At 55.9% G+C, this 12,578-nt stretch overlaps 1 protein-coding gene across 1 annotated transcript in view; it reads right to left on the bottom strand.

Annotated features, from left to right (window-relative positions):
* Positions 1-12,578, bottom strand: part of DSCAML1 (DS cell adhesion molecule like 1) — a 323,356-nt gene that overhangs the window by 74,688 nt on the left and 236,090 nt on the right. The window contains exons 6-9 of the mRNA XM_060017885.1: positions 11,805-12,077; positions 2,193-2,471; positions 1,646-1,765; positions 579-755 (exon numbers count right to left, since the gene is read on the bottom strand). Coding sequence (XP_059873868.1) covers positions 579-755; positions 1,646-1,765; positions 2,193-2,471; positions 11,805-12,077 — 849 coding nt within the window. The remainder of the gene's footprint in view (positions 1-578; positions 756-1,645; positions 1,766-2,192; positions 2,472-11,804; positions 12,078-12,578) is intronic.

Genomic DNA, 12,578 nt, shown 5'->3' with positions numbered 1-12,578 from the left:
AGTTCCTGTGTTACTTACGATGATTTTGGGAGCTGAGTGGGCTGGGAATGAACCTCTAGCACAGGTGAGGAAAGGAACCTAGAAATGTGAAGTCACTTGCCCAAAGCCAGGAAGCTCATCAGACAGATCTGGAATTGGAACCCAAGATTTCTGCCCATAGGCCTATCTCCTACATTGCATACGTGGTCTCCTTGCTAAGCCACAAACAGGTTATACACTAGCAGGTGTACATTAAATAAAAGAAATAAATTGTTTGATATGACTCTTCAGATGGAATTGCCAACCTACAGAGCAAAATAAATGGGCTGTCGTATGATACCGTGGTACAGCAAATCACGAGCCTATCATGACTGGAGTGGAGCGAGCTGGGGCCATTTAGAGTGAGCCATTGTTTTAGATGAGAGTGCTTTGGAATCCCCCAGCAGAGGTTCCCAAGCCCACCTCTGTCTAGGAATCCTTCCCGCCTTCCCTTCACAGAAGGAGCAATGGAAACCAAAGGGGGAGGCAGGGTGAGTGCAGAGATGGGCCTTGGTCTATGATCAGGGGTGTCTGGAGGGTTGCACGGGGGCAAGACTCACTCTTAACAGTGAGGAACATGGACTTGCTGATGTCGGTGCCCACGCCGTTGCTGGCCTGGCAGAGGTAGTAGCCGATGTCCTCTTCCAGGACGTGGCGGATCAGTAGCGAGCTGTTGGGTAGGATCTGGATGCGGCCGGTGAGGGGCACTGGGTGGTACTGCTGGGGGTTCCCGCTCCCTGAAAGGAGGCGGCAGTTAGGAGGTCTGGTGTCTAGGCTGGGGGGTTGGAGTGCCTCAAGGAATGGCTGATACCTTTCTCTTGCTGATCTAGGGCCATTTTGTAGCATCCCCAAAGTGCTGGGAGCTCACATAGTTCTTGTTTCCTGGGAAATAGGAAAGACCCTCACAGAAGCCTGACCCTGCCTCAGATCTGAGGTATGGATCTGAGGTATGCAGCTGGGGGGGGGCCTCAGCTCAATGCCCACCTTGGCACTGAGCTTCCTTTGGGCTGAATTCCTTGGAGGGGAAGAAAGAGTTCTCTTTGGGCCACTTGGCAATAGGCAAAGGGAAGATCGAGCCCTCAAATGGCGGTTGCCTGGTTGTAGGCAGCCAGGCCTGGGAAAGAAGCCAGCCATCCTCCAAGGGGGGCTTTGGATACCTCCTCCCATTGCCCCAGAGTCAGCCATGGACACAGTAAGGATAAGAGGTTGGCGCAGGGCTTAGTCAGAAACCAAATGCATCCTTGGGATGAAGTTGGGTTCCAAGAAGGACCAAGATCCCAGAATAGGTTGGACTGGTGAGAAGCAGGGGTCAGTGAGACTCTGGGACCCTAGGGTGGGGTAGGGAGAGTTGGGGAGTATACTGAGTTCTAGGGTTGGAGGGGGGAGGGGAGAGGTCAATCTACGGGGACGAGAGGAAATCTGGAATTAGCATGACAGCTATTCCTGGTCCATAGACCCTTTGGGGGTGGCTGAGGATGACTTCCAGTTCAGGTATAGCCTGGGGTCTCAAAGGTCAGAACCCAGGGCTAGGAGTCATGCATGTGTAGAGACCAGGCCAAGTCGCATTAGTATCCTCCCCATCCCATCCCCGGCCATGCTCAGAGATGCTGGCTGGCCAGGGGCTTACCCTTGGCATGCTTCCACATGACCTTGGGTGGGGGGTAGCCGTCCACCGAGCAGTTGAGCACACCAGCCTTGCCATAGATGCCATCCTGGTTGTTGGGCTGCACCACGAATCGAGGGGGCACTGCAGAAAGAGGGAAGGTGGGGGAGGAACAGATCATCTCGGTCTCTGATAGGTTTTCTGGGGGCTTTGGGCACCTTCCATTCAATGTTAGCCCAGCCTGGACCATTATAAAGTTGGGAGCAGGCACCTCTGAACATCTGAAACCCAAGATGTTGAGAGCTTTTGCCAGTCGCATTGGGTTGGCAGCTGGGAATTGAGTGCCAATTCTGACTTCACCAGTGACCAACTGAGCCAGGGTCTTCTCCTCTCACGGCCTCCGTGTCCTGGCCTGGAGAGTAAGAGGTTTGAACCTCTTGATCTTTAAGGCCCCTGCCAGAGTCAACTTTCTCTGAGCCCGTGATGCAAACTTGAAATCTAGAGAGTGTTTTTAGCAGCAGACAGAGCTGGACCCTTCCTCCTCCCAACCTCGCTGGCCCGTCTCACTCACCGCGCACGATGAGCTGGCGTTCCCTGCTCACGGTGGCCGCTGTGTTGCTGGCGATGCATGTATAGTTGCCATTGTGCTTGAGGGAGACGCTGGAGATCTGCAGGGAGCTCATGAATTCCTTGCTCTCGATGGTCACGCCCGAGCCTGAGATGATCACCTGTCCATCTTTCCTCCAGGTGATGCGGATGGGCATGTCCCCCGAGGACACCACGCAGGGGATGTAGAGCAGCTGGCCAATGGAGGCAGGCGGGAATTCGAAGGGCTGGATGAGAGGGGGCACTGGGAAGGCAAGGGGAGTGCTGCTGTCAGGCCCCCACTCTCCCCAGCCTGGCCAGCAGCATGTCCATCCCTGCCTGGCCTTCATGAGAGTGGGCTGCGAATAGAGTTCCGTGGGCACTGGTGCCTGTTTTCCCATATGTGCAGAATCTCCTGGGGTGCCCTGTCATTGTCCCCTGGCTCCCGTTCCTCTGCCCACCCAGGCCTGGATCTGCTGTCTCTGTTCAGGGCCTGGGCTGGCCTGAACTAATCATGACCTTCAGATTTGTACTGGAACTTGAATGGTGATGACTCATGTGCTTCTTGACTCCTGTCTGCTTGCTGACACACTGCCCAGCTTTTAACCTGACTTCCCTGCCATTCCTCGGTGCCCCTGTGCTCACTGTCTCATCCCAGAGCTGAGTCTCCCAGATGCCTGGGGGCCTGGGATGGATAGAGATGACGTGCCTCAGATGCTGAGGCTGTTCTCCGTGTGCACCCCACAGCTGCTCATCTGCTGTAGCCTGGTCTCCTCCTGTAGAGGTCTGATCACCCACCCCATTGTCTTCATGCATTAGGACGGGCGAGAGGAAGCTCCCATCACTGGTTGTTTTCAGCTCCTTTATACACACCTCCCACCAATAATGTGATATGGGCTTAATTGTCCCCACTATACAGATGAGAAAACTGAGGTTCAGAGCAGAGACTTCATTTGCCTTAGATCACCCAGCTCATAAGAGGGGACTGTGGGATTTGAAACCTGATCTGTCTGCTCTCCAAGTCCAAGCCCTCTTTCTTATGCTACCTGGTTGCCTTGTTGAGAAAGCCCCAAACATGCCCAGACCAGAGATCCCTTTGTCTCGTAAACAAGCTCCCCATGGGTGGCAGGAAAGAGCAGAGAGGGAGCCCTGTCATCTGCAACATAGCTAGTTGGTTAGACTCACCCAGCTAAACGTCATCCACATAGCCCCCACCCCCCAGAGATTCGGCCCTCCCCCTCTCCTACTGCCCACATCTCAGCCCCTGGGGGGGCCTGTCTGGAGCCTGAGCCTCTGCAAGAGGGATCCTCCTTTCTCAGCTCTGGCTAGAGCAACAGCCATTATCTTTATGATAACTCAATTAGGACACAGTGACTTCCCCAGCAAGTGGGGGGAGAAGAGAGAGAAGGAGACGATTAGCTTAACAAGGCTGAGCACCCAGTAGATGAGACATCCTTTCTGCAGTCAAATAATTAGATTACAAGGCTGTCCACAGTCCTCTGGCCTTCTCCCAGGCACCAGCCCCACCCCTCCTTGGAAGCTTGCTACTCTCCCCACCCAGAGTGGACACAGCAGGGGGTGAACCCTGAGGGGAAAAGGATAAGTGACATCATATGCATGCCCAAGGCACCCCAAGGATTTTCAGGGCTCAGTGGCCAGGCGTGGACAGGGCAAAACCCTAGGCAGCCCTTTGGATCTCTGGGGAAGCTCCTGGTCAAGACTTCTAGGTCCAGAGGAAGTGACATTTAGAAGGGCTGTTGCCCCCATGCCCTATGGGATGAGAGCAGGGGCCTTAGCTGACCTTCTCAGTGTCACCTCCCACCTTACCCTTCACTCTGGCCATGGGGGCTCCATCGGTTTTCCGTAAACACCCACAGCTCCGAAATTCAGCCCAGGCCTGGGTGAACACAGCTGGGCCCTGGGTGGAAATAACCACCATGTGTGCCCTGCCATGGGCCCAAGTCCAGGTCCACAGTCCAGCCAGGCTTTCTGAGGCTCTGGTCATTGTCCGGATCTCCCCACCCCCAAACTCTGCCTGCTGCTACTCCCTGGGCTGGGGCCTTGCCCCCAGTATTCTGAGTGGTTTGTGGGGCCTTGGATATCTCCAGAGAGATTTCTCTGGAGCCCTGACTCTAGTAACGGCCCAATGCTCATTGCTGAGATTTCCCGGGGACTCCTCGTTGGGCTCTGCTGATCTTCCCACCGCCCTTTTTGGGGTACTTTGGTCAGATTGAGTCCTCTGGCCTCCTTGGACTTTTTTTTTTTTTTGCGGCACGCGGGCCTCTCACTGTTGTGGCCTCTCCCATTGTGGAGCACAGTCCCCGGACGCGCAGGCCCAGAGGCCATGGCTCACGGGCCCAGCCGCTCCGCGGCATGTGGGATCTTCCCGGACCGGGGCACGAAGCCGTGTCCTCTGCATCGGCAGGCAGACTCTCAACCACTGTGCCACCAGGGAAGCCCTCTTTGGACTTTTTGATGGAATTGTTGCAGAGACCCAGATCTGCAAGCCAGTTTGTCTCCTTAGGTTTAGCAGAACCAATTCTGGTCCAGTCTTCCTTCCCACAAAGACCCAAATCTAGAGCCCAGCAGGCCTCATGGGAAACTCCTCTCCGTCCTTTCAGACCCCGCTCCAGTACCACCTCCTCTGTGAAGCCTGCCCTCCTCCTGCACAGCCCTACAACACCTGGTTCACACCTTGATCATGGCACTCATCACATGCCGGTGGGGTATCTGTTTGCATTACCACCTTCCCTGGGTGTCGGGGAGTTCCTGCAGGGCAGTAACTAGGACTTATTTACCTGGCAAATTGTAGGAGCCCAATAAATGCTTGTCAGGTGAGTAAATGAATAAATATATGTCTGGATATCATTTCCTGGGCTGAGCTTAGAAGTTTCCCTATGAGGTGGGCAAGGGGTGGGGAGAGCACAGGGTGGGGGTTCATCCAGAAAAAGGGGGAGCTCTACCCTCTTCCTCAAGATGCTGTATTTATGCTACAGGATTTTGGAGCTGGGAGCTTCTCCCTTGGTTCTTCCTGAGGTTCAGGCCCTGGCTAGCACCAGAGCTGGCTCCTTTAAGAGCCCTAGGGACATGGGGAGAGTCGTGGCAGTCATGAGGGCCTGCAGAGGGGAATGTGTGGGTCAAGCAAGGAGCTGGGGGGCTCCGCCTAGAGAGGAGAGGGCCTTGCCCCAGGGATGGATGGCCAAGAGCTCCATTTCCGTTGAGGACAGAGCAAGTGGAGACTGGAACTAGGCAGGGAGATTTAGCTCAGGCAAGGCAAAGATTGTCTCTCTCAGTAAGAAAGGATTTAGATAATGGAATAAGTTACTAAGGCAGGTTAATTCATTAATTAACTACTTCATCTAATATTTATGAAATGCCTGCTCTGTGAAGGCATTATGCTCTGTGTGGGCTGGGGAAAGTGGAAGCATGCTTGAAATATGCATAGAACCTCCGGAAGCATAGCATTGGCTCGGGAAGGTAAGACATTTCCCTCAGTGGTTATTGGACAAGCACCACGTGAATACACAGATACTGAACTCAGAGACGAGAAGAGGTGTCATCTGGTCAGGTGAGCGCAGTGGCATAGAGGACGTGGCATTTGGACGGAGGCTTAAAGGATGCACACGCTTTACAAAATATATGGAGTGAGAGTGTGGGAAAAGGCTGAGACAAGAGGCAGAGGCCAACCAGGGGCTGTCATTCCCTTCCGGTCTTTAGGAATAACACTAATGGCAATTCGAGCGGCCAGGGAAGGAGAGAGTGGCCAACCTCCATCCTGGGTGGGTGGGTGGGGGGCCCGGTTAGGCATTCACCCAGGCCAGCCAGAGCTCTCTAGTGCACTGCTGCCCTGCTGGAAGTAGATGGCCAGATCACCCCCCGGGGTCCAAGGAGTAAGGCTCTTTACTTCCCGCCCCACTCTGCCCTGCTGCAGGTTGATGGGGCAGGTGTGGTTCTGTGGGGGGATAAGTGTCCCTTAGAAATTCCTTGGTGGGAGTGGTAGAGGCCAGAGCTGCTCACAGAATTCCTCGGCCCCAGGCTGGCATTCCGATAACCCTATAACTCCAGCACATGAGGACCGCCTGGAGGGAGAAGAAAGCCTAGGGATCCCGGCTCCTTCATGGGCTCGCTGAATACCACCAGCAGGAGGCTGTGATGGGAGGCTCTGAGAAGCAGGGTGGGGTGCCCCGTGATGTGGACATGGGACTGCTTTCTGAACTGTGAGTCTCTGGTGTCTCCCCTGCGCTCAGAGGTGGATACGGGCTCGTTGAGTGTGTGTGTGTCCATTTCCACTTCTGTGAAAGAAGAAGCTGAGGCTCGGATCACCTCCAGGGCGGTGATGACAAGGGACCTCTTCAGGGTTGATAGTCCACAAGGACTCCCCTCCTGCCCATGACTCCTAGCATTTCCCCAGCACATGGCCTGAATGTAAGGGGCACGGATGCTGCATAACCAAAGGATTTATCTCTGGAAGCCCTGCTCTGGCCACAGTCATCTTTGGTAAGAGGGCAACTCAGTCAGCTGTGAGGGAAGCAGGGTCAGAGCAAGTTGCTGTGATGGCGAGGGGTCAGAGGCTGGAGTGGCTGAGAAGACACAGCGGTCGTGGCAGTCCCTGTGGTCCCTGGCCACCATAAAGCTGTTTCGGCCACTTGTTTGGGGGTGTTGCACAGAGGACGGCATGCTGACCGCCAGCCCAGCCCATAAACACTTTATGGTGTCTCTCATGATCTCTCTTTGGGACCGAACCTTTTTATTTATTGCACCATTTAGTAGAGAGTGGGCGCTGTGTGAAGCTGGAGCTTCTCTGCTTGTGCAGCACGGAGATGGCGAAAGACACTGTAATCCAAGAGTGACGTGGGCAAGCTGCCTCGTCACCACCACCCTGTCTCTGCCCCCGAGCCTCAGTTTTCTCATCTGCAAAACGGAGGAGTTGGATAAAGTAATCTCTAAAGCCTGATGCTGATTTTTCAGTTGTAACAAGTCTAATATTATAGGAATATTAATAACTCACTTCAGTTTTTTTAATGCAACCCCCTCTTCTTAGGAAGGCCTTCCCTGACCACCCTATTTAAAATTGCAGGGCTTCCCTGGTGGCGCAGTGGTTGAGAGTCCGTCTGCCGATGTAGGGGATGCGGGTTCGTGCCCCGGTCCGGGAAGATCCCACATGCCGGGGAGCAGCTGGGCCCGTGAGCCGTGGCCGCTGAGCCTGCGTGTCTGGAGCCTGTGCTCCGCAACGGGAGAGGCCACAACAGTGAGAGGCCCGCATACCGCAAAAAAAAAAAAAAAAAATTGCAAACCACTCTTCCTGCCCCTTGGCACTCTGATTCCCACTCCCTATTTGACATGAGACATCTTTTATGGATTTCACGTTATTAACCATTTCCCTAATAGAATGTAAGCTCCCCAAGGGCAGGAATTTTTGTCTGTCTTGAGCACAGCTGTGTTCACAGAATAGCGCCTGGAATATAGCGGGTGCGTAGTTAACGGCACTGAATGAATAAATAGATACGGCTTCGTCCACCTCCTCTCCATCGTGGACACCGCCATCACCGTGATCGCTGCCTGTCCAGTAAGGAGGATGCTTGCTCCTGTGCTCCTGGCTCCCTCTGCCGAGGAAAAGGGCCGTTGGCAGCAGCATCCTTGGCACTCCCTCCCCCCAGTACATTTGGCAATCTGCCCCTGCGGAACCTGCTGTGCCCCCTTCCTCTGGATTCTGGTGTGTTCCTTCCAAAACTCCACCTGTGCCAATGGCAGGCCTTTGGCCAGGGGGTTGGCTCTCTCTTAAGCCCCCTGATCATAGAAACCCCCAACACATTCTCTAGGGTGGAAGGGGGCCTCCCTGAAGGCTCCAAGCACACGGCAGGGACTTGTTGAGCAGCAAGGGAGGAAAGAGTGTGGATGAGGAGTACAGGCACTAGGGAGTGGGGGTGCGTGCATGAGTGCGTGTGTGTCTGTGTGTGTTGGCACTACCTCTGGGTCCTGGCCTTACTGAGCATGGGCAGAAAGCACCTCATGCCCTTGTTTTGGCTCCGGAGGCTCAGATGCGCGGGTGGAGATGTTCCCTCACTGAGCCAAAGCCAAGAAGCCCCACTTGCAGCCCTGCCTTCTTAGTTAATTAAACATTCGGCCCGCGTGCCCAGAGATGCTTTTATGCTACATTATTTTTCAGCTACAGAGGGCCCTAAAGACACCAAATCTAGGTTGGATCTCTGGGCCCTCCTCTTGGCATCCCGCCAGGGATCTCTCTGGGTGCCCAGAGACAAGCACTTGCCTTCCCCACAGCCCGGCTCTCCCCTGCCAGTCAGTGTCACAGGCACCCAAGCCCAGGCAGCCCTCGAAGCATCCTCACCCTCTCTCCCCTTGGCCCTCCTGCCTTGCTGGGTCACAACAGGCTCACTTAGGTGACATTTTCTATGGTAGAACCTGCAGCCACCTCTTGTGGCTCAGGAATGTGGCTTCACAGGAGGATACAGACAGAGGGAACATTTGTGTATGTGCAACTGCATGTGTGCACGTGTGGACAGGCTAACGTGTCTATTTGTTGCACGCACGTGCATACAGTGCGTCCATGCGTGTGTACTCATGTACACAGGTCTCTGCACATGTGTGAGCATGCATGTGCATGTGTGTCTGGTGTGTTCTGCTCTCCTCAGCTCAGTGTTTGAAAAATTCATCAGAAGACAAGCAGTCCCAGAAGGAATGGAGTCAACAGTGGTTTTTCCAGCTCATGGAGCAGCCTGGGTTTATGCCCTGCCCTGCCTGCGGGCTCTTGGCCTCACAGAGAGATGGGGGGTAGGACTTCCAACAAATCTCAGCCTTCTAGTGCCCTGTCCTGCCCCCACTCGCCCTTTCCTACACTCCAGCTCTCTGCTCTCATCCTCTGGGTGGGACGCACGTCCCAGCCAGGCAGCAGGAGTGGGGTGGAGAGTGCTGCCCTTGGGCCCTGTCCCTCTCTCCCCCAGAGTCGGGGCCCCTTTCCACGCCCAGGGGCACCTCCTCCACCCTCCTCCTTGAGTAGCTCTTAGAACAGCACAACAGCTAATCAAGCAGCATGTTCATAATCAGCTCTGATGGGTTCTTCTGCAAAAGCGCATTCTAATGAAGTGGGGAGAGGGAGACTGGGGGAGAGCGGGGATGATGGGTTTAAGCTTTCGGACAGGCAGGGGCACAGGGTCCCAGAGCCCTCATACAAATGCTGCTTCTCGGTCTGGAGAGAAAACAAGTGACTATAGCCCTTCTGGGGCTGGATTTGCAGACCCTGTGGGTAGGCAAGGGGCCATGTGTGCACACACGCCTGTGTACTACACACACACATATGCCCCTGCTTTTGAACTCCAAGCTTGTGCTGTGTGCCGGGAGCCACATGTGCCCAGTGCAGGGGCTCTGCCCTCTGTGATCACACACACACACACACACACACACACACACACACACACACATGCACGCACACACACGCGCGCGCACATGCCCCTTTCCCTCTCCCAGGGCTGGGAGACATGGTCGCTCAGCACAATCACAACAGGCCCAGCGAGTCGCTGAGACGGAATGCATCCGATTCAATTCATTAGGACTGATCGCTCCCTGAATGGGGTTGAATAATTGATGAGCAGAAGCAGCTTTCAGGATGTTCCGCGTACTCGGAGGCTCGCTGGAGCCTTGGTATTTATTTATTTTTTTAAGCCAACAAACCCGGCCAAATGCTCGCTGGTGCAGGCGGGTGAAGGGAGTAGAGCAAAGGTTGGATGTTTTAATATGTGATGTTTACACTGTAAACTCTCGGTCCACAGCTTGTGACAGAAATGGATATAGGCAGGTCGCCCCGAGATGCTGGGAACGGAAGGCAGGCTGGGGATGGGGCCTGGGGGCTGTGAGGTTCCTGCCAGCACAAGGCCCCTGGGCTGGGCAAAGGTTTTAGCCTGAAAGGGGGGGCCAAGATGCCCCTCAGCCTGGCTGGGGTACAGCCGTGGCGGGGGGGGGGGCCAGCGAGGCAGATGCTGTTAGGGTCTCCTCTCTCCTCCCCAGGCTGGAGATGGGCCACAGAGACAGCCCGTCCCCCAGTTCTCAGGCTCAGAGCCAGGCTTCCCAGAAAGTCACTCCAACCCAGACTAATGTCTCAGTTTCAGCTCAAGAAACAAACACTGTCTGGCACTGTGACAGGTGGTGGACGCACAAGGGCGCATGGGACACGGCCCCAGTGTGCCGATGAGGGGGAGCCCTGGTGACAGGAGCAGAGGGCGAAGCACTGATTGCACGTTTGCTGCTACCTTCCGTTTCTCCGGCTGTTCTCCTGACATCTGCCCCGGGAGGTCCCATCTTCACCACACGCGTGAAGGGGCCCAAAACGGAGGCAGCATCTGTCTCCCCAAACCTTTCCTTCCCCCAGACTCCCCTCTTCCTGTCCACAAGGCCTCCACTCCATCTTGCTTCAGGAGTCTGGGGCCCGCTGGGGCCTTCCCCCTGTGCCAGGGCACCTTTGCAGGCCCAGACCCCCCTGCTTTCTCTTCCTTCCCATGGGCCCTAGGGCACAGGCTGGCCCCCTCTCCGGGTTCATGTGGTCCCTTGCGGATATGCGTAAGCCTGCCCTGGCTCTTGAGAAAGGGACATAAGCCCCTTACCCAGCACGGCCACCACTGACCCAGTGACTTTCCACCCCAGCTGCCTGGATTTTACTGACCTCTCCTTAGCCAGGCCTGGCAGGCGCCACCTCTCCATCCTGCCTCCTAGGTGACCAGGCCGCCCTGCCCTCACCCACCGTCCAGACAACCTCCAGGCCTGTCAGTTCCAAAGAATGTGTTTGGGAGGGAGCTTCACACCCCCGCACAGCCCCTAAACCCAGGGGACAGCTGTCGTCTAGTCACGAATTCATTTATTTGCTCATTTATATGCATTCATTTGTTTAATCCACAGACATTTACTGAACGGCCGCCATGAACCAGGCACTGTGTTAGGTGCCCCCACACAAAACACAGACCTCACCCAGGTAAGTGTGGCGGGCCTGGGAGGGAGGAGAATTTTAGGCACCAGGCGGTGCTCTCCAGGCCTCCAGCTGCGTCAGCAGGTGGAAGGTCCTTGCCCATCCCATAGAAGCAGCCTCGGCCGGCCAGTCTGAGCCCTGGAAGGGAGTCAGGGCACCCAGCACATGCACCTTCCACCCAGCTTCTTGCTGCTTCCGCTCTGCGACTCCTGCCCCTCTCCTACCCGTTGGTCTCTCAGGGGCCCTGCTGAGTTCTGGGTGGTTCCATGCTAACATCAGGGGAACAATATAGCCTGTCCCCTCTGACCTGGGCCTCTTGCCCAGGTGCCACTGACCCCTCATGCCCCTGGGCCAGTGCTGCCGTGTCGTGCAGCCCACAGAAGGAACTGGAATGTAGAGGTACCCGTGGCCTTCTAATGTACCCCCTACAATCTCCCCCCTCCCAGCCCCCAGCAATCTTCCACCCTGCCCCCTTTTGTCCAAACTCCAGGCCGGAGCCCTCTCTTCCGTGGCTTTCCACTCCCTCAGGATTGCCTGCCGCTGCCTGAGTGGCTGGCTGAAGAGTGGCCCACAATCCTGGGTGACCAGGAGGGCTCCGGTTCAGGCTGGAAGTTGGGGGAGGCCTACCTTTGACGGCCACGTGGACGCTCTGGCTGATGGAGAGCTGCGGCTGGATGAGGACGCTGCACAGGTACTCCCCTTCGTCCATGCCCTTCTGCACATCAGTCAGTTTGAGGGTCCCGTTCTCGAACACCACCTGGCGGTGGTTGTCGGGCAGCAGGAGGGCATCCTTATACCACTTGATGGAGTAGTAGGGGTAGCCGATGACCCTGCAGTTGATAAGGGTGTCCCGCCCGGCGACAGCTGTGATGTTCCTCATCGCCCGGATGCTGGGGGGGCCTGGGCAGGAGTTGGGAGGGAGGGGGAGGGGAGGGGCGATGGCGCGGTTAGCCAGGGACGGCCGGGCGCTGCCCCGCGATGCTCTTCTCAGTTGCTTGGACTCGGAAACTCTTAGGGGATGGAAATTTGGCAGGGGGAGAGGGAGGCCTTTTTTATAAGACTAAAGGCAGAGAGCTCCCCTGGTGGCGCAGTGGTTGAGAGTCCGCCTGCCAATGCAGGGGACACGGGTTCGTGCCCCGGTCCGGGAGGATCCCACATGTCGCGGAGCGGCTGGGCCTGTGAGCCATGGCCGCTGAGCCTGCGCGTCCGGAGCCTGTGCTCCGCAATGCGAGAGGCCACGGCAGTGAGAGGCCCGCGTACCAAAAAAAAAAAAAAACCCACAAAAACAAAAACAAGACTAAAGGCAGAGGTTGGAACTGGGGGCCCCCGTGGTCTCTCCCGGACTACTGTTACTATCTTCAATTAGTTGCAAACAGACATGTTTGCATTCATTCATGCCCA

Source organism: Delphinus delphis, chromosome 8 (assembly GCF_949987515.2).
Source record: "Delphinus delphis chromosome 8, mDelDel1.2, whole genome shotgun sequence".
NCBI classification, from domain to species: domain Eukaryota; kingdom Metazoa; phylum Chordata; class Mammalia; order Artiodactyla; family Delphinidae; genus Delphinus; species Delphinus delphis.
The sequence above is the reverse complement of the archived record's forward strand: the minus strand, read 5'-3'. Positions and strand labels throughout refer to the sequence as shown.